The 21,233-nt window shown below is 43.7% G+C and overlaps 1 protein-coding gene across 1 annotated transcript in view; it reads right to left on the bottom strand.

Moving 5' to 3' along the window:
- Nucleotides 1-21,233, bottom strand: part of myo16 (myosin XVI) — a 375,473-nt gene that overhangs the window by 96,906 nt on the left and 257,334 nt on the right. The window contains exon 26 of the mRNA XM_043691191.1: nucleotides 7,665-7,740. Within this exon, the coding sequence (XP_043547126.1) occupies nucleotides 7,665-7,740 (76 nt within the window). The remainder of the gene's footprint in view (nucleotides 1-7,664; nucleotides 7,741-21,233) is intronic.

Below are 21,233 nucleotides of genomic sequence, written 5' to 3'. Positions count from 1 at the left end.
CATTCCCACGGTTCAGGATTGGAGTATAACCATAAGTACAAAGTGAGGTTTGTACAGACTGCCTGTCACCTTTTTCCATATTATTCAAAAATCTTTCTTGTGTTTAAAATGAGAAAACGTCTAAAAATATTTGTACTTGAGATATGGGTATAATTGGCTAAGCCAGCGGTTATTGTTCAAACCTACTTGCCCTGGAGAAAATAGTGGTGAAAAGTGCCTTGGAGAAAATAGCCCTCTCAAACTGTGCAGTACTTTCAGTGTAAAAACAGCCATAGTACTGGTAAGGAAGGAAGCTCCGGGATTTCAACCCAGCATTAGTGAAGCAATGTCAAAGTGGTGCAAAATCAAGATTGGCTTGGAGCACATTTTAACGGTGATGAAGCTCCTAAGTGCCTGCTGCCCTAACACTTCTCGGTGGTAGAGGTTGTGGGTTTATAAGGTTCTGTCAAAGGACCCTTGGTGAGTTTCTGCAGTGCAACTTGTACATGGTACACATTGCTATCCTTGTGCAATAGTGGTGAGGGCAAAGGAGAGGGTGCCAGTGAAGCGCGTTGCTTTAACCTGGATGTTGTTATGCTCTTGGAGTCTTGTTGGAACCACACTTTTCCAGAAAGGTGAAGAGTATTCCATCAAACTCCCCACTGATGGCTTGTAGATACTGAATAAACATTCTAAGAGAAAGGAAGAGACTGAAATGCTGCAGAATTCCTAGTCTCTGATCTGTTTATATAGCCACAATATTTATATGGCTAGTCCAGTTCAGTTTCTGTTGAATGCTGGTTGTTAGAATTTCACCAATGATATCAACATTCAATGTTAAAGGGTGATGGTTAGATTGATTCATTTTTTTTTGGAGATAGCCATTGCCTGGCACTTCTCAGCTCAGGCCTGGATGATGTCCAGGTTTTGCTGTATCTGAGGTAATCACATCTCTGAGATGGTGTTCTGATTCAGCTACTCTCCATCTCGGGTAATTGCTGAGTGAATCCAACATTGACACGTACTATCATTGTCCTTGTGGCTCTACAAATCTAACACAGAAGGCGGTAGAGTTACATTGATGTCAGCAAACATAGGAAGAGCAGCAAGCTCCAGCAGCTGGCACATACCCTCCGGGGGAGAAGCTGCAGCAGAAACTCCCTTCAGCGTGTCGAGGAAATTGAAGACAGCAACCATTTACTGTTCTCATCATCCTTTCCTCCGGATGACCGATGCACAGCGCAGACACAGACTCAGGATTCCAGGAACACCGTGACAAAACCACGCCTCTGGACTCTGAAGTTAAGTTAACAGCAGTGCCTAACTTTTACACAACTAGATCATTCTGAGGAGCCACTGGGGATCTGTGTGGAATCTCCCAAAGCTCAATTCACAAAGGTATTTAAGAAATTACAAATGCAGTCAGTGCAAGATCATATCTCTTTATTTCTTTTCCCCACGATGAGGTCATTGTGACAGCCTGGGCGATGGGATTTTCCAATATCACTAGCTCCCAAAGGTACAGGACGCTGGAGAATGTACACACCAGAGTGCTGCATTATGATGGAACTAAATTCATCAACTGGATTAATGTACAACTCACTTGTATCTTGCAAAGTTCCATCGTGCCTATATTCTTGACAACTTGCAAGCACTTGCCTCATTCCAAGGGCTGAATGCCATCCTGAATGGCCACTGAGAGAGAAGGGTGACCTTCTCCAAACACTCAATGATTCCATTGAAGAATCCAGTTACATGGCCACACTACAGCACACTCTTCCACCTGTGTCATTGTGAAATAGAGAATAGGTCACCTCAAGATGAGGTTCCAATGTTTGGGTCACACTGGAGATTCCTTATAGTTTCATTCTAGATAGAGTGTGCTCCATAACCCTGGTACAATGTATTCTGCAAAACTGAAACAGGCAAAAGGGATGTTGTGGATGCTGATGAGATGATAAAGTGGCAGCAGTATTCCAAGGAGGAAGATGTCAACATTGACTGGAAGGAACACTACTTTCAACATGATAAGAGTGTTGTCGCATTGGGCAGAACAATCCAGACTGAACTTAATTGATAGCTGCTTCCAAGGTAAAGGATATAGAACATAGAACATAGAACCAACAGCATATAAACAGATTCATCAGCCTAAACTAATCCCATCTGCTTGCACATGGTCCATATCACTCCATTGCCTTCTTGTTCATGTGTCTCTCTAAATGCCTCTTAACTATTGCTATCGTATCTGTTTCTACCAACTTGTCTTGCAAGCCCATGACCACTTCCATCTAGAAGGACAAGGGCAGCAGATACATGGAAGTACCACTCAAGTTCCCCTCCAAATCACTCACCGTTCTGACTCAGAAATTTGTCACCGTTCCTTCACTGTCACTGGGTCAAAATCCTGCAATTCCCTCCCCAGTGCCATTGTGGGTCAACCCACAGCAAGTGGACTAAAGTGGTTCAAGAAAGCAGCTCACCATCATCTTCTCAAGGGCAACTCGGGACAGGCAATAAGTGCTGGCCCAGTCAGTGATTCCCACTTCCCAGAAATTAATAAAAGAAGGTCTCATCACCCTCTGTGTAAAAAAAAATTTACCTCATATATCTCCTTTAAACTTTCCCCTGTCACCTTACATCTATGCCCTTAGGTGAAGACACCTTTCATTGAATGTAATATTTGTTTCAAAGGCAGGCAGCCCTTAGTGACAAAAATAAATATAGCTTCTTTGTTTGGAGTTTCTTTGCCTTTCTGTTGTGCAATAAAAGTTATTAACAACTGGTTGGATGCTTCAGAACATCTGTTGTTCCCATATTCAAGAATGAGAACATTGTATGTTCTGAACGAGTGCTGGGGAAGAGTAGCAATCATTCAAAGACAGGGGTTATAACATTGTACAACACCAAGGACAATTAGCTTCTGAGGCTTCCTTAATGATCACATAACGGACAGCTGAAGACTGAGTTGTCTAATGATCATTATCAGTTTGAGAAGCATTCTGATGTAGACCCTTGTGACTCTCTGCATCGCTCATGTGTGCAATTTCACATACACTATTAAATGAGCATGTGATGCTCAAGTGCACTTCACTCCAATGGCAAAGTGACAAAAGGTACACTTGCAGAACAATGCACTGAAACAGACTTTCATTGATAATGGAGCCATGGACATTACCCATCCTTGAATGAGCATGCACTCCATCGTAAGATACATAAGTCAAATTAATCTTTGCAACCGAGAAATATCCCCTTGTGAATTAGCACATAATCACACGCATAAACTGACCATAAGGGCAGAACGTGAGTGGAGAGAAGGAACTGTTCACATTAACTTGAGTCTGAGTGATCGGCACACTAGACTGAAAGTGAAAGGTACCATAGTCCCAGGGGACTATGGATTTCTCTCTCTCTTGAAAAAGATGAATAGTTAAGCCTGTGTTCATGAATATAAGGAAAGAAGGATGTTTAAAATCTGCTGCTATCCACGATGCATCTCACAGATGAGCAATGCCTCATCACCATAACTTCTATCCTCCTTGGGATGTCTGTAGAGGCTGTCTAACCAAGACATTGCAGTGTATTAATGTAACTAGGTCCCACAAGTAAAATGACAGTCGATTGAATGCGTGATGAATTACCATGCATATATCTTTACAAATGTACTTACAGTTCAGTGCCACCCTTGCCATTTTAAGTGCCCTCAAATAATTTTTTTCCTCTTGCCACAACATCCCCTATGACCACAGCAGTCTGCAGCTAGAGTGGAGGGAACCTGCTGTGTAGTGGAACCTGCTGGTCTGGACAGTTTGAGCAGACAACCCTGCAGGGCATTTCTGATTTGATGGCCCAGAAATGATGAGTGTGTCCTGGCTAGATACAGGCTCTCCCTACTTGGCAGAAAAATCAGTACAGATGGGGATTACAGGCAGGGTAAATGTAGAGGGGCCTGGAATCTTAACCCTTATTTCACGGAGCTGGGAGCATAGAAGTAGGGAACTTGTGCTGCAACTTAACAAGGTGCTAATGAGACCATGATGGGAGTACTGAACGTTTTGATCCCCTTATTTTGGGGAATCATAGGACTCTCACAGTGCGGCAGCAGGACATTCAGCCCACCAAGTCCACAACAACCCTCCAAAGAACATGCCACCCAGACCCACCCACCTGCGCTCTCCCCATAAACCTAGAATTCCTATGGCTAATCTGCCTACCCTGCACATCTCTGGATACTACGGGGCAATTTAGCATGGCTAATCCACCTTAACCTGCACATGGTCGGAAGATCTAATTTCAGAGGAGGTAATTCAGAGAAGGTTCATTCGGTTGAATGCTGGAATAGAGTGACTCTCTTATGAGCAAAGGCTAAACTGGTTGGGGCTATACTCACTGGTGTTTACTAGAATGAAACATTGAAACACATTGGATATTTAAGGGGCTCAATAGGGTAAATGCTGAGGGGTTGTTTCCCTACAAGGGGGAGTCTAGGACCAGAGGGCATAGTCTCAGAATAAAGGGGCACCAAATTAAGGCTGAGATGAGGAGGAACATCTTCTCTCAGAGGATAGAGAGTCTTTGGAATTCCTTGCTGCAGAAAGATGTAGGAGTAAAGTGCTCATGTATATTTAAGGCTGAAATTGATAGAATCCTGATTTGTAGAGTTATGGGAAAATCAGAAGAAAATGCACGCGAGCAATGTCGGGTCTCCAAGGGGCTGAACAGCCTACACTTGTTCTGAGAGGAAGCCAATCTGTGAAGCCTCCTCTGCTTGAGTGCCTGGAGTGAGTAAAGGTCCCTTACTCCCCTTATACTTTAGATTAGATCCCCTGTGGAAACAGGCCCTTCGGCCCAACCAGCCCACACCGACCCTCTGAAGAGTAACTCACCCAGACCCATTTCCCTCTTTGGGCAATTTAGCATGGCCAATTCACTTGCCCTGCACATCTTTTGGACTGTGGGAGGAAACCCGAGCAACCGGACAAAACCCACGCAGGCACGGGGAGAATATGCAGACCCCACACAGACAGTCGCCCGAGGCTGGAATCGAACCTGGGACCTGGGTGCTGTAAGGCAGCAGTGCTAACTACTGAGCCACCGTGCTGCCCTCTTATAAATTCCACCATTGCCATAGTGGGATTTGAACTCATGTCACCGAACTATTACATTAGATACAGAATGGAAACAGGCCCTTCGGCTCAACAAGTTTAAACCAACCATCCGAACAACAATCCACCCAGTCCCATTCCCTTACCCTATATTTACCCCTGACTAATGCATTTAACACTATGGGCAATTTAGCATGGCCAACTCACCTGACCGGCACATCTTTGGATTGTGGGATGAAACCGGAGCACCCGGAGGAAACCCATACAGACACGGTGAGAACATGCAGACTCCACACAGAGAGCCGCCTGAGGTGGGAATCGAACCCAGGTCCCTGGTACTGTGAGGCAGCAGTACTAACCACTGAACCACCATGCTCAGTGCAGTTAAGTCTGAGCACCAATGGCTGAATGAGGTCAGGGTGAAAATTTGGCAATAACAAATAACAAATTCTACTTTTGGAATACTGCATTCACTTCTGGTCTCCCTCCTGTAGGAAAGATGTTGTGAAACTTAAAAGGATTCGGAAAAGACTTCCAAGGGTGTTGCCAAGTTTGGAGGATTTGAGTTATCGGGAGACTTTGGATAGGATGGGGCTGTTTTCCCTTGAGCACCACAGGCTGAATCAAGAGGGGCATGGATAGGATGAATAACGAAGGTCTTTTCCTCAGAGTAGGGGAGTCCAAAACTAGAGGGCATAGGTTTAGGATCAGAGGGGAAAACTTTAAATGGGGTGTAAAGGGCAACATTTTCTTGCAGAAGGTGGTGCGTGTATGGAATGAGCTGCCAGAGGAAGTGGTGGAGGCTGGTACAATTACAGCATTTAAAAGGCATCTGGATGGGTATATGAATAGGAAGGGTTTAAAGGGATATGGGCTAAATGCAGGCAAATGGGACTAGATATCTGGTTGGCATGAAAAGTTGGAACAACGGGCATGTTTCCATGCTGTACACCTCTATGACTTTAAGACTCTATAATGAGTGGTAGATCATCAGCCTTGGTGAGAGGTATGTGCAATGGCACATTTGGAGCAATCGTGAGGTAGCATATGGTGATGTTTACCCTGATGGAACACAAAAGGGCATTAACCCTTCTTCCAACATTGCTGGGCATTTCATTTCACCCTGGAGACAGTGCTTTTCCAGGTGTCTCTATCCATCCAGGCTGGCTCTATCTACTGGCATTGCCTTCTGGGTGGTCCAGAGAAAAGCAAACTCCCCTTCTGTCAATCACTTTGTCCACCAAGATCACCTGGTCTCTGCTGCAGAATTAGGATACCTTTCCTTCCCTCTCTGGTTCATGGGCTGGGTGCTGGCAGGTGGGACTAGATTGGGTTGGGATATCTGGTCGGCATGGACGGGTTGGACCAAAGGGTCTGTTTCCATGCTGTACATCTCTATGACTCTATGTGAAGGTCAGCTGCTGGCTTGCAGCATTTGAAGTGGAGTTTAACTATGATGCTCATGATTACTGGAAGGTGACAGCTGTAGCCAGCACTTGGATCTCTGCTCCTGCATGACTGACTGAGAAGGGTGTTGTGGAGACTTGATGCACAATTAGTGAAGTGAGCAGTAGATGAGTGCAGGAGATAGGTCACCATGACAGGAACTTATTTACAAGCACTCCCAAAAATAACAACGAACCAGAAAATGGGAAAATTCAGTCCATTGCTTCTGCAGTCAATTATTCTTTTTTATTCACCCATGGGATGTGGGCATCTCTGGCTGGGCCAACATTTATTGCTTGTCCCTTGTTGCCCTTAAGAAGGTCATGGTGAGTTGCCTTCTTGAACTACTGCAGTCCACCTGCTGTGGATTGACCCACAGTGTCGTTAGGGAGGGAATTCCAAGATTTTGAACCAGCAATAATGAAGGAATGTCAATATATTTCCAAGTCAGGATGGTGAGTGGCTTGGAGGGGAACTTGCAGGTGGAGATACTCCCATGTATTTGCTGACCTTGTCCTTCTAGGTGGAAGTCATCATGGGTTTGGAAGGTGCTGCCTGAGGATATTTGGTGAATTTCTGCTATCTATCTTGTAGATAGTATATACACTGCTGCTCCTGAGCGTCGGGGGTGAAGGGAGTGGGTGATTTTGGATGTGGTGTCAATCAAGCGGGCCACTTTGGCCTGATAGTGTTGATTGTTGTTAGGTGTTTGTTTTTTGGAAGCAATTCCCAGCAATGTTTCTACAATTTAAAAATTAGAAGTAACCAATAAAGTATTGTTTGACCTTGGAATGCTCCCATTCAACAAATGTTTACATATTTGTATATGTCATGAAAAGTGAAAGAATATTTCCTGTTAAGGCTTTGAATATGGCAACCTATTTCAATCTATTATGGAAAATATTTGCTTCCACAGCCTGCTGAGACAAGTAGTAACACCAGCCCAACGAAAACATGGCAAAGAATGACATAATTACACAGTGGAAACTACATTTATTTTTAAATGACATTTCATTCATGACATTGAAAAGGTTTGAGACATAACAACAATCTAACTTCGTTAATTAACACAAATAAAGTGGCATAAATATAGTGGTTGCGATGTGTTTTGATTTATAAAAATAAACAAACACTTACTTTTCATAACAAAGAAGAGGCTTTGGGAAAGTGAATCTTTGTTCTTTTCAATCGCTCCTGTTAAATCGTAGGTTACCTGTTGCGAAACAGAATATCACACACTGTTTCAGCATTTTACTTCAACCAGTACGTTTATGCCTTCAATCTGTTTTATTTTCACTGTTCTGTTGCTCATATGAAGATAACTCTAATTTTCCACAGCAGGCATAAATGTAAAGACTGTTGAAAGTGATGAATCACATGGATCAAGATCAGTAGTCAAAGTAGATTAACTACACTCAAACCTAATAACTTTTCTGTCTAAGTGGCACCTATGTTTCCAAAGTAAATACTACTTCAATGGAATAATAAAACTAATCATTACTACCATCAAAGATAATAAGCACCATAACTTTAAAGGACACCTGTAGGCAATGTATATGTGCTGAGACATGCTTACTTGTGATCAAGGGTAAAGAAACAAAATACGTAAGTAATCAATTTTGCTCCGTATGCAGAGTTTAATACTCATTAAATCGAAAGGCAAGTAATACTACACTCTCCAGGTTGCATTATAACTGCCAGCATTCCCTATTCATGTTTAGCTTCTAAAGCCATTTGTAGATGAGAATGAATTTATCAGGGGCTGGTGTTCTCAGATAGGGAAGAAATGAATGATTTAAATCTAATAGGTGTTGGAAAGATTGATGAAATGTTTTTGGTTCCTGTTTTTTACAAAATGATCATCATTCTTAAACATTACTACTGAATTGTAAATGTTCAATAGCTCAGATATGTCTACGCTCACCCAGACTGAACAAACAAAGTAGGAGCAATGATGGGTGGACCGCTACTGTGCTTGAATATCCTCTCAACCTGCTGCTTATTTTTTTCCAATGTTTTACAATCCCACTGTCAAAGGAATGGACAATGCTACATCCCTTGTGGGACCTTGTCAGTGTGGAGTTAGGTCAGGGGAAGGAGAGTAGCTTCAGCTGTTGTATGGTAAATTTAAGGGTTTAATCATAGAACCCCTACAGTGGGGAAAGAGGCCATTTGGCCCATCAGGTATGCACTTTCCCTCTCACCCTGCATTTACCATGAATAATCCACCTGGCCTGCACAGCTTTGGACTGTGGCAGGAAACTGGATCACCCAAACAAAACATACACAGACACAGAGAGAACTTGTAAACTCCACACAGACAGTTACCCAAGACCAGAATTGAAGCCAGGTCCCTGGCACTGTGAGGCAGCAGTGCTAACACTGAGCCACCATATTACCTGCCTTTGAGTGTTGTGAATGAAGGAATGGTTGGGTGATTGAATCGGGATGGATAAGTGGGTGAAGTTGGTGAGGTGAGTAGATGTGTAAGTTAGGTTGATGGCTAGGTGGGTGAGGTCAGTATATAGTAGCGGTCTGGACTGGGTACATCGTTATAATGAGTAAGTGGTGAAGTGGTGGAATGAGTGAGGAGGGCAGGTTGGTAGGGTATGTAGGCGAGGAATCTGGTAGGTGAGTGGGTACATGATCACAGTAGATAGGTGGGTGAAATAATGACTGCAGTCAGGTTTGAGAGTAGTTGAGTCAGAGGGGGGAGGGGGTTAGTAGTCAGGAGACAGCAGGGAGGCTCTGAGTGGTGGGTCAGACGGGTGACTATAGGTAGTCAGATCCAGTCTAGAATGTAGCTCAGAAACAAAAAACAGAAATAGTGGAAAAACTCAACGGGTCTGGCAACACCTGTGGGAAGAAAGCAGAGTTAGCATTTATAGTCTGGTGACTCTGCATCAGAACTCCTGATGGACAATTCCCACATCAGGACTAACACAGGGACTCAGTGTGCATGTCCAAATGTACATTCATTCTCTGACAATCTGGAGACCAAGAGATTCAATCTATTATTTTGAAGTCTGTGGGGCTCCTTTACCACAAAGTTCTTTTGGAAGAGCTGCCAATCAAAATGATGAAATGTACCACCAAAAGGCTCTCAGATGAAGAAATTATCAACCAAAAGTTATTTTTTACCTTGCACTTGAACACGAAGCTGAGTCAATGCACATTGAATTAGCCAATTAATTAGCAGACTCATCAAATAATAAAAGTGTGCTTCATCTTAAATAGTCTTATACAATCCCAAACTTATACGTTACTCCTGAGGTACACAGTTCCACAGTATGCTTTGCTTTATTCTGAAAGGTTAGGTTTTATTCAATAACTGCTTTCACCTCCAAGATTCATGAGTCTATGATCATCATCAGCAAGGCACACTTCTGCAAAACCTTGGTGAGCTTTGGTCTCCTTCCTAGATCGAAGCAAGTTACTTTACAAAGGATGACAATGCATGTACTAACATTGCCACCAGCAATATTAGGAGATGAAAATCAAGAGAAAGAAAAGTCTCTTCTCTGTCTTATATATGCAACCCCTTCTTCTGTCCTCTGATCATAGACTCTCCACACACCCTACCAAGGGGAAACAGCCCTTCTACATTTACCCTGTCAAGTCCCCCACATTTCTTGTATGTTTCAATAAAGTTACCACTTATTCTTGTTTATTCTGAATACAGATCCAATCCACCTAACCATGACAGAATATCCTTCCTTATTTAAGGAGCTCAAAACTGTTCACAATGTTCTAGCAGTGGTCTGACTTGTGCCTTATAGAGTTTTAGCAAAATCTTCCTATTTTTATTTTCCATTCCCTTTTAAATAAATAGGAAACACCGATAAAATGGGACTATTCAAGGTGCCTTAGCCATCAATCTAAACTTTAAGCTCCCTATAGAATCCTACCGCATCACAATATCTACATGTGAAGGATTTTTTCCTCCATTATTATATATGCAAGTCCATTTTGTAAGATGCTCACAAGAGACAAGAAGCAGGATTTTATGGATGGTGGGATTTTCCTTCTCATCTGATTCTCCTGCTCAACATAGCCAGAAGTTCTTGCCGGTAACTGGAATCTTCCAGAATGGATTGGCATCACTACAGCCTGCACTTTTCCCAAAAGGCCATTGAGTCCTCGGATGAGCACTGACATTCCAAAGCTGTCCTACACATTTTGTCACCTTTTCCCTAAACATGGCAAACAAGGGGAAGTTTTCCAGAATGAGGCGAGGTTGTCAGCAGCGTTAACAGCAAGGAGGACCTTGACGTCACTCTATCTGGCCCTTCATCACAAAGAGACAGGGCAGTGCCAATGGGAACCCAGGCCAAGGAGGAATTACACACAGGTCTCTCTGAAGTTTCCTCTCAAGACACTCCAATGGTGGCCGAACCTCCTGTGTCTATCCTGCTTGACACCCTCAGTCCAGTGGAGTTCACCCCAGGGCACAGTATTAAAGTGAAAAAGTGTCTTTCAAATGAATTGGAGAGGTGGTGTCAGGACAGGAAAGACTCCCTGTGCTGGTCTGCTGCAGACAACCCTTGAAGAGAGACTGTGATGTTCATCTTTCTAACTTTGCTTCTTGTTTTTCTGACCTATAGCCGTGCTGTGCATAGCTGTTAGGTAACTTTTTTTTCTTTTTTTTATCTATTCTGCGACTAAGGTACTGAGGTAGTCTGTACCTAAACTGTGTGTCGGTAACATTATTACACTGTAATTAATCTCATAACTGAAGAAGCCAGAGTCAAAAAGTGTGGCAATGGAAAAACCAAGCCGGTCAGGCAGCAACCGAGGAGCAGGAGGGTTGACGATTCAAGCATAATCTCTTCATCAGGGCTTATGCTCAAAACACCGACTCACCTGCTCCTCGGATGCTGCCTGACTGGCTGTGCTTTTCCAGCGCCACACGTTTTGACTCTGATCTCCAGCATCCGCAGTCCTCACTTTCTTCTTATAACTGAAGAAGCTGTACCGAACTACCTTTGTACCTAATGTGGCGTTGTAGCTGTTTACTTATAAATTTTTCACTGTGTTCATTTGAGCATGTAACAATCAAGCTAACTCAATTCAATTCAATTCAATTTGATGCAATTCAGTTCAATTCGATTGGCAGGTGTCGAATGCCAGTATCCGTGGACGTGTGCTGTGTGTGAGGTGGTGCCCTGAGATACAGCTGGCATGTGACAAAGATGGCTTTGCTGAGGAGCAAGTGATGAGCTGGTGTTACCAGGTACCTGATCAGAGCTTTCCATGCCAGGAACTGTCAACATCTATTTTCCTCATTGGGGGCGGGTAGGGGGGATGGTGGGTAGGAGAGGACACTGCATATTAAAGGGTTGCGATTCAGTGCTATTGAGGCTGTTAACAAGCAATAATCTCAACTAACAGCTACCTCACCACTGCCTCACCAGAACCTCACCTCAATGCCTGGAAAATATAACTAGTAGCTCCTGATATCAAACTAGGCCTCACTGGACCTTTTACACATTCTCCCAGATTTGTCACTGGAGCCCACTTCATTCAGGCCCTTATGAGATCCCACCTGATGTCTTTCATCCCTCCATTTTATTCGATATGAAAGAGATCAAGAAACCTCTTCCAAACTCTGCTGACAGCAAGCCCAGGTGGAATACATATTAAAGATTAAAAAGTGAATCTGGAATGTTTTACTGGGAAGACGATATAAAGTGTTCATATGTACAGACAATGACCAATCTATCACCATCTTTGCTGATGGTAGATAAATGTTTAGTTTCTTGGGAAGATGTCAGGAATGTAAAGTTTTGTAAATAGTTATGCTTTGAACTATCTACATAGGCTTGAAATAAAATTATGTTTTCTTTAAAATTCATTTTACCGGTTTTGTGAGCTAGTGTTGAGAGTGTGGTGCTGGAAAAGCACAGCAGGTCAGGCAGCATCCGAGGAACAGGAGAACCGACGTTTCGGGCATAAGCCCTTCATGCAGTCCTCACTTTCTCCTATTGTGGGTGAGGTTAGCATTTATTGGCTCCCTGTAATTGGCCACAGGGCAGTTAGGAGTCAATCATATTACTGTGGGTCCGGAATCACAAGTAGGCCAGACCAGGTTAAGACAGTAGATTTCCTTTCCTGAAGACCAAGAGTGAACCAAATGAGTTTTTCCTGACAATTGTCAATGATTTCATGGTCATCATGAGGCTCTTAATTCCAGATTTTTAATTAATTCAAATTCTAACATCTGCCATAGTAGGATTCGAACTCATGTTCCCAGAGCATTAGCTGGGTCTCTGGATTCATAGTCTAATGATAATACAACTAGGCAATCAATCTCCCCTAAAGCAGGTGGGATTCCAAAGGATAGGTATTTACCTGGATACAAGGCAACCGTGATTCACAAAGCCCTGACTACGGTTTTTGAGAAGGGCATGATTCATGTGTAGCTAATATAGGACTAGATTCTAGGCTTTTCTAAAAATATCACTGAACTTCCCAGGCAGATTCCATCTATCAGGATCTGCAGGAGAGAGAAAGACAGAAACAACAAATCTCTATGGTTTTTATGCAAGTGTGTGGAGGGAGTCACTCTTGGATTGAAGAAATAAGGGCTGTAAGTATTTCAACAAAACAGAAAGATTCACCCAGCTTGGCTATAGGCAGGGATCACCAGGGAACCTCGTATTCTGAAACTCTGTTCGAAGATTAAATGTTATTCTGCTGTCAAAGGATTAAGGAGCTAAGAATTAATTTGGAATTTTTTTCTGGAGAATGAATGCTTTGGTCTGTTATCTAAGGACAGAGTAAAGCATAAACATAGAAGGAGATTTTGTTGACCATTTTAAATATTAAAATGGGGATATTTTCTGTAATTAGAAACATTAGCTGCAGACTGAGGTACTGTTTAGCGAACATTGCTTCAGTGCATGCCATCCAGTAAAAGGCAGTTTAAGTAAAACTTAACATCTTGTTTTGAAATTCCTTTGTGTTGGCTACTGGGAATTCACATTTATTTTAATAGACGTTATTGGTCATAGAAGCAATTGTGGGATATGTCATGGCTGTAACGAAGTAAGCCAGGTCGGCATTATAGGATATGAGATCCCTGATTAGGACTGTTAATCTGGTCCAATCAGAGACCCTTTGTAGACAGATATAAACAAGAGTGTTCCCCAGTGGAGGGCTCCCTATGCGGGAGTCCTCCCCCTTTCTCTCGGGGATCTGGGGTGGAGGGTGCTGCACGCAGCGGTCCCCTGCAACCGAAAATTGCAGTGGTTCACGGACTCCCAGCCCAACTGCTTGTTCTATGGCGCTGTGGAGTCCGTGGACCATGTGTATATTGGGTGTGGGCGTTTGCACTCCCTTTTTGATTTCCACAAAAACCTCCTCCTCTGCTTTTGGTTGCACTTCAGTCGCATGCTCCTGATCTTCGGGCACCCGATATGGAGAAGGGAGGGCAGGTCTGAAGACCTCCTCGTGGGTCTGCTCCTGGGCCTGGCCAAACTGGCCATCAACAGGTCCAGGCAGCGAGCCGTGGAGGGGGTCATTAGGGCCGACTGCCTGCCCCTCTTCCGCGGTTACGTTAGAGCCCGGGTGTCTCTGGAGAAGGAGCACACGGTATCCACCAACGCCCTGGAGTTGTTCAGGGAGAGGTGGGCACCGCAGGGAGTGGAGTGCATTATTTCCCCCTCCAACTCTATTTTGATTTAATCTCTGACCTCCCTTCACTATTTGATCACACAGCACTGCCCTTTGATGTGAAGGGCACTGCTAGTCACCCCCCACTCGGGTGTTTCCTTTCTTCCTGGTGGTGGAAACTGAATAAACTGAATTGCACCTTGTGTCTTTCTCTGTGTCTCACACCTGCACATACACAACATGGGGGCTGGGGAAAAAATAAGCACTACTGCAGTTAGGAGGTAGTGTGGGGGTTTAATATATATTAAAAAAACAGAGAATTTTGATTAAAAAAAACAAGAGTGTTCCCCAGTTGAGGGCTCTCTATGCGGGAGTCCTCCCCCTTTCTCTCGGGGATCTGGGTGGAGGGTGCTGCACGCAGCAGTCCCCTGTAACCGCAGATTGCGGTTGTTCATGGACTCCCAGCCCAACTGCTTGTTCTGTGGCGCTGTGGAGTCCGTGGACCATGTGTATATTGGGTGTGGGTGTTTGTACTCCCTTTTTGATTTTCTTAAAAACCTCCTTCTCTGCTTTTGGTTGCACTTCAGTCCCACGCTCCTGATCTTCAGGCACCCGGTATGGAGGAGGGAGGACAGCTTTTAAGACCTCCTCGTGGGTCTGCTCCTGGGCCTGGCAAAACTGGCCATAAAGAGTTCCAAGCAGCGGGCCGTGGAGGGGGGTCATTCGGGTCAACTGCCTGCCCCTCTTCCGCGGTTATGTTAGAGCCCGGGTATCTCTGGAAAAGGAGCACGCAGTGTCAACTAACACTCTGGATTTGTTCAGGGAGAGGTGGGCGCCACAGGGAGTGGAGTGCATTATTTCCCCCTCCAACTCTATTTTGAGTTAATCCCTGCCCTCCCCTTCACTGTTTGATCACGCAGCATTGCCCTTTGATGAGAAGGGCACTGCTTGTCACTGGCCACTTGGGTGTTTCCTTTCTTCCTGGTGGTGGAAACTGAATACAGGTTGGTGCACCTTTTGTCTTTCACTGTGTCTCACACCTGCACACACACAACATGGGTGCTGGGGATAGAAATAATAAGCACTACCGCAGTTAGGCGGCAGTGTGAAGGAAAATAAATTTTAAAAAAATATAAGAAAAAACAGGAGTGTCCAAGGTTCTGCTCAATCTGATAGCTAGCCCTGAGGGAGCTGGATCAGTGAGAGTGAAAGGCTCTCCACTTTTCTGTATTAAGGAGGAGAGGAGACTGACTGACTTCTGAACAGCCTGGAACCACATAGTCAGTGTATCTTATTTCCTGCTGTTGGTGTCTTCCTACTGAAAAGGAGTTTATTTTGAAGTTTTGTTTTCTTTATTGTTTATTGTGAATTTTTAAAATGTTTCAGCTAATTTCTAAAAGAGAAAAAGAAAGAAATAAAGAGTGTCCGAGGTTCTGCTCATTCTGAAAGCTGGCTCTGAGAGAGCTGGATCAGTGTCGAGGACTCTCCAAAAGTAAATGAAGGGCGACTTGGTGATGGGATTCCGGCCTCTCGGGGGGATTATATCAGGATAGCGAAGAACAATCCCCGAATATCAATCCTGAGTTTAGTGTTTGCTAGATTGAAGCTGCACTCAGTCGTACTATACTTAAGGTTGGGTCAAAGTAATTTTCACATACCATTTATTTTTCAATCACTTTTTAGTTGATGTCTTTCAAAGCTGATTTTGTCAAGACTGTGCTATCCTAGACTCTCCTCATTTCACACTCTAAGGCCAAAGTCAAGCCGCTTGGCTCTTCAGTTCAGAACTTGACTCTTTCTTTGTCGGTCAGAGCAGATAATAAATCATAAACCTTAAATTATAATGTTATCAGAGTAATGTGCTGTTTGAATATGACCTACTACAATTTGCTATTTTATCGAGGTTGGATCAGTCCTGTGAGAATAAGATAAGACTTGACTGCAAATTCACCAAATAGAATTGCCTGTTCAACACTTTCTAGTCACACGAAGAAGGGACCCCTGAACAAATTCCAGTTTGCTTTCGTGCAGAAATTAACATTTCAAACAAAAACGAAGAAAATCTCTCAAACATATTTCTGCAGAATATTTGGACATCGACACTCAAGTCATAGAAGAATTAGATCAGCATGGTTCATAGGAAGTGAGTAGAAGAAGATTCATAATGACACTGAAAGATTGCATCCTGCAGGAACCATAAAGGCATAGCACCAATTGCAACGTTTGGATGAAATGTTCAGATGAGGTTCTGGCTGCCTGTGGATAAAAGTGCCTCTTGGTTCCATTTATACAAGACATTTTCTCCCTGTTGCATAACTGAATATTTCACCCCAATTAATAACAGCAAAAAGAAAGCAGATTAGCAGTTTATTCATCCTATTTTTTTCTTATCAACCTATTCAGAGAACCTGAGCCTCTCAGAGCAGGCAGAAGGGCGCTACACCACAAGAAGCCCCCTATGGGTCATTATCTTAACTTGCTGTTTGTGAGACCTTGCTCTGTGCAAATTGCTTCTTGTATTTACCTATATTAGAATAGCTGCATTTCAAAAATAATCAATTCATTGAAAGTATTGTGATACCTGGATGGTGTGGTTGACATACTATGAATGTAATTTCTAGTTTACTCCGCCCTTTGAATATTTAAAATAAAAAGTTTTTTAATCGACCTGCTCTGACAGATTATAAAACAACACTGGAGAACATGGGGTTGAACCCAGGCCTTCCAACCTAGAGGCACAGGCAATACCACTGTACCATAAGCACCCATGTCAATTGTCCCTTTACACCAATTAATATGACAGCAACCAGATGTCTTTCCATCAACTTAAGCAATGTACACCATTTCAAGGAAGTGCTGCAAAACTAGCAATCCCTCAACCCTGTCCATCTGCTGTCCAGGATGAAATGTCCAGGGATTTAATAAACCTGTATTGGTTACAAGGAAAATAATTCAGACTTACAGAACGTCAATGAAATCACTGGAGTACAAAGGTGTTGGAACCTTACATAAATTACGCCACTTAACAGTGCTTTATTCTCTTCCCTCTCTTGATTTGGCATTGAGGTGATGAGAGTGTTTTAAGCAGGGTCATGCAGGAATATTAAGGAGCTTGATTCTCCACTTGCATGTCAAGCAACCTTTTGAAGTTCGACAGATTCATCACTGAGCCTGCATCAGACGATGCTGATTGTTATGTCTGGGAAATCACTCTAAAGAGAGAGAGAAAAATTGAAAGCTTCCTCATTGATTAATCCATCTTCTTTGTGTTCAGCTGGAATGAAAGTTTCAGTTTCAGAGAGTACTTTGGCCTGCAGCTGTTTCCCAGATGCATTCCCAGGGCAGAGGTTAGATGACAGTTGAGAAGGCTATTTTTGACACATGCACTGATGAGAAGATGAAAACAAATTGATCAGCACTAAAAGGCCATTATGCAAACGGATATTAAGAGCCAGGAGACTAATCTAGTATCCTGATTTCCCCATTGTGTGATTATAGTTTAAAATGGCTAGCACCAGTGATATCAGTCGGTATCAAACAAATTTATAGTCCTGACTTGAGGCTATATATAACAAACATACCCTTTAGACTCCCACTTGTGTGCATTACATGTTACTTAGATACCATTTTCCTGCAATGGACATCATTCTCTTATACTTGGACATTTAGTGATATATGAGAAGGGATATGTGGTCATTTTTCTTTCAAAATGACACTTGGTATTTTCAATCTGGTCTAAGTGGCTGTTCACAGTTCTAATTCTTGGTCAGTCTTTCACAAAGGAGGGTCATTTATATCATTATCATCACTTGTGTGTCAGTTTCCAACAAATGTCTACCAGGGTAGAATGGTGCAGGGGGTCAGGCCACAGGTCTTGACTGGGAGTAGAGAAAGAGTATTGGTACTTTAAATAAAATGTACAAACAAATAAGCACAAAATATACTTAAGAATGTACCCTCAACCTAACTGCTAGGTCATAGAGTCAGAGAGATGTACATCACAGAAACAGACCTTTTGGTCCAACTTGTCCATGCCAACCAGATATCCCAACCTAATCTAGTCCCATCTGCCAGCACTTGGCCCATATCCCTCCAAACCCTTCCCATTCATTTAGCCATCCAGATGCATTTTAAATGCTGTAATTGTAACAGTCTCCATCACTTCCTCAGGCAGCTTGTTCCATACATGCATCCCCCTCTGTGTGAAAAAGCTGCCCCTTGAAAAGGTGCCGGTGGGAATATGAAATGGTGGAGATCAAAATGACTCCATTGAGTACCATACCCAAACCTCAGTTCCCACTTCTGTTCCTGTCACAGCATTACCAGTAGCTGGGTGACGGGTGCTAGTGTTGGATTGCTTGCCCATCTGCCAGCTGATTGAGGACATTAACTGGATAGCTAACCTGCGATTGCCGAGTTTTAACTAGTGGCAGGAGAGGCTCATGCAAAGAGCCCAGCCCAGCAGCTTCATGTGGACATTGAGCAGCCCTTATTATGGCCCCCCTTTGGAACCCATCAGAGGGTCTGCCCAAGGTTTAAACTCTTCCGCACCTCCCCTTAATGTTCCCTTCCCCCTCAGCAGTATTCTCTCCAAGCTGTGCATTTATACATGCATGGAACAGCCCATCAAGAGCTGCACGCTGAATTATTACAGCTGCACACCTCGCAGTGGTTAAATGGAGTTTATTGTCACTACTACCCAAAACATTTTCCCACTGTGACCCTATCTTAAGGCTTGAAAATTGTCATTAGTGATAAATCTGAGTGTGTGGAGCCTGTGAGAGTGGGAGCCTGTTATAACAGGACAACTTTATTCAGCTCAATCAGCGCTCCACTGCTACTGCAGGGTTTGTGGCTCCAAAATTTCAGCTTGCATCCCCCTAACTCAGGGTCCCACATCTCATATTGGGATGCCACGCTCTCATCCATAGGTGAAGGAATGATAGACTTCCCCACCACAGGAAACTAAAGGATGAAAGCCAAACCTGGCAAGATTAATCAAGTGGATTTTTTTTTTTTAAATTCATTTGTGCGATGTGGGTGTCATTGGCTGGCCAGCATTTTATTGCCCATCCCTAGTTGCCCTTCGAGAAGGTGTGGGTGAGCTGCCTTCTTGAACCGCTCCAGTCCACCCACAGTGCTGTTGGAGAGGGAATGCCAGGATGTTGACCCAGTGACAGTGAAGGAACACTGACATGTTTCCAAGTTAGGATGGCGAGTGGCTTGGAGGGGAACTTGCAGGTAATAATGTTTCTATATATCGGCTGCCTTTGTCCTTCTAGATGGAATTTTTCATTGGTTTGGAAGATGCAGTCTGAGAATCACTGGCGAATTTCTGCAGCCAATGTGCACTTTCACCTATTCCTGGATTCTGAAACTCTGTTTTATGCAGTTGTTCACCAGCTCTTTGCTCCCATTCATTGCTTTCTGCCCTACCCTCCCACTCATCACCATCCTCCCACTCCCCAGTCCCATCCTGGTTTCTCTTACCCTCTTGACATTGCCAAACTCACTTCCTCCCTTCTGTCATCCTTCTCCAAAGAGAAGTGGTGACTGGAAGGCAGTGACTACAAGTAGAAAAAGATTACCCTCCAAGAGTGAACTGTACAATTAGTGTTCCTCCCAGGATTCCAATAGCACTCTGGCATTTTTCAGGAAGACTGGGGGCATGTGATGAATTTGCCCGGGGAGATTTTTGTCACCAAGGATCCTCTGTGATACTGTCCAACACTGATCACAGGATTAGACTTACCTGAATATTTATCGAGGAAATGTTACGCTGGTTAATACCTAGCCTAGCTCAGAAATGAGCCAGTGACTCTCAAATCCCCCTCCCCCAAACCAACTGATACAATCTGACCACCCCAGCACCCCACCAACCTGATCATTTCCTCTCTGCAATATCCTGACCAGATAAATGATTACTCCAACCTGACCACCCCCAACTTGAACTCCCATCCAATTATTCTACGCTGTACTGACTAGTCTCCAATCTGGCATAACCCAACTCCCCACCCAGACTGAACTACCCACCATCAAATACTCCAACCTGACCTGAAATCTTTTGATTGACCATCCCCTCACTCCAACTGGCCCCCAAATCCTCCTACTCCACCTCAATCTGACTATGCTTGGCTTGACTCCCTCCCCCATCCCCAGTCTGATTGGCTCCTTGCCTTGACTATCCCCACTCAATCTGACCAGCCCATCCTCTGCACCATCCTCCCCCCTTCCCCACCCCCGAGCTGATCATCTCCTCACCTGAATTATTCGACTCCTACTCAACAACGGCCAACCCAATGAATCTTGATCCGACCTGATTATCCCTGATCCAACAACCTCCCCAAACTACCACCACGCCACCCCCTTACCCCAAATACTCTTCAACCCAATGACACCCCTCTCAAACAGATTGCGACATCATCGTTTGCCAGATATGGATTTCTGGCTTCAGCTGGGAATGCAGGATAATCTGAACTGAGGCTCTCATTAGCTCTCTCTGCTCTTCAGTAATTTAAGTCAAACTGCAGGATGCTGCTGAAGGTTACTTCCTCCTTCAGAAGGACAGATACAGCTTAATGATTAAAGACTTCATGAGAATTGGTGAAATGTGTTGAAGATCAATTATATTGAAGTTAGAATCAGACTCAAAAGCTGCTATGTTCGGACACATCTACAGCTGAAGTTATTGGGTTACCCCCTTGATATCTACCCTATCCGACTAATGCACATGCATTCACTAAAAAACTTGAGACTTTTAGACCTCGGTATGTCATAAAAAGGAGACACATCTCTTCTAGGAGAATGTGAGGACTGCAGATGTTGGAGATCAGAGTCATTCCTGATGAAGAGCTTATGCTCGAAACATTGATTCTCCTGCTCCTCGGATGCTGCCTGACCTACTGTGCTTGCCCAGCGCCACACTTCTGACAGCTTCTCTTCTGTGGTTGTTTATTTTGCTTGCTGCATTAATAGGCTATACTGACATATTTCTGTATAAATATCAACAGCATGTTCTGGAAACCTTTGACGGATGAGAACCAGGGGATACCATACCAGTGAAAACTAACCAACATTTATTAACGACTTGCA

The sequence above is a fragment of the Chiloscyllium plagiosum genome, chromosome 6, assembly GCF_004010195.1.
Source record: "Chiloscyllium plagiosum isolate BGI_BamShark_2017 chromosome 6, ASM401019v2, whole genome shotgun sequence".
NCBI classification, from domain to species: domain Eukaryota; kingdom Metazoa; phylum Chordata; class Chondrichthyes; order Orectolobiformes; family Hemiscylliidae; genus Chiloscyllium; species Chiloscyllium plagiosum.
This window is presented reverse-complemented; position numbering and strand designations above follow the sequence as displayed.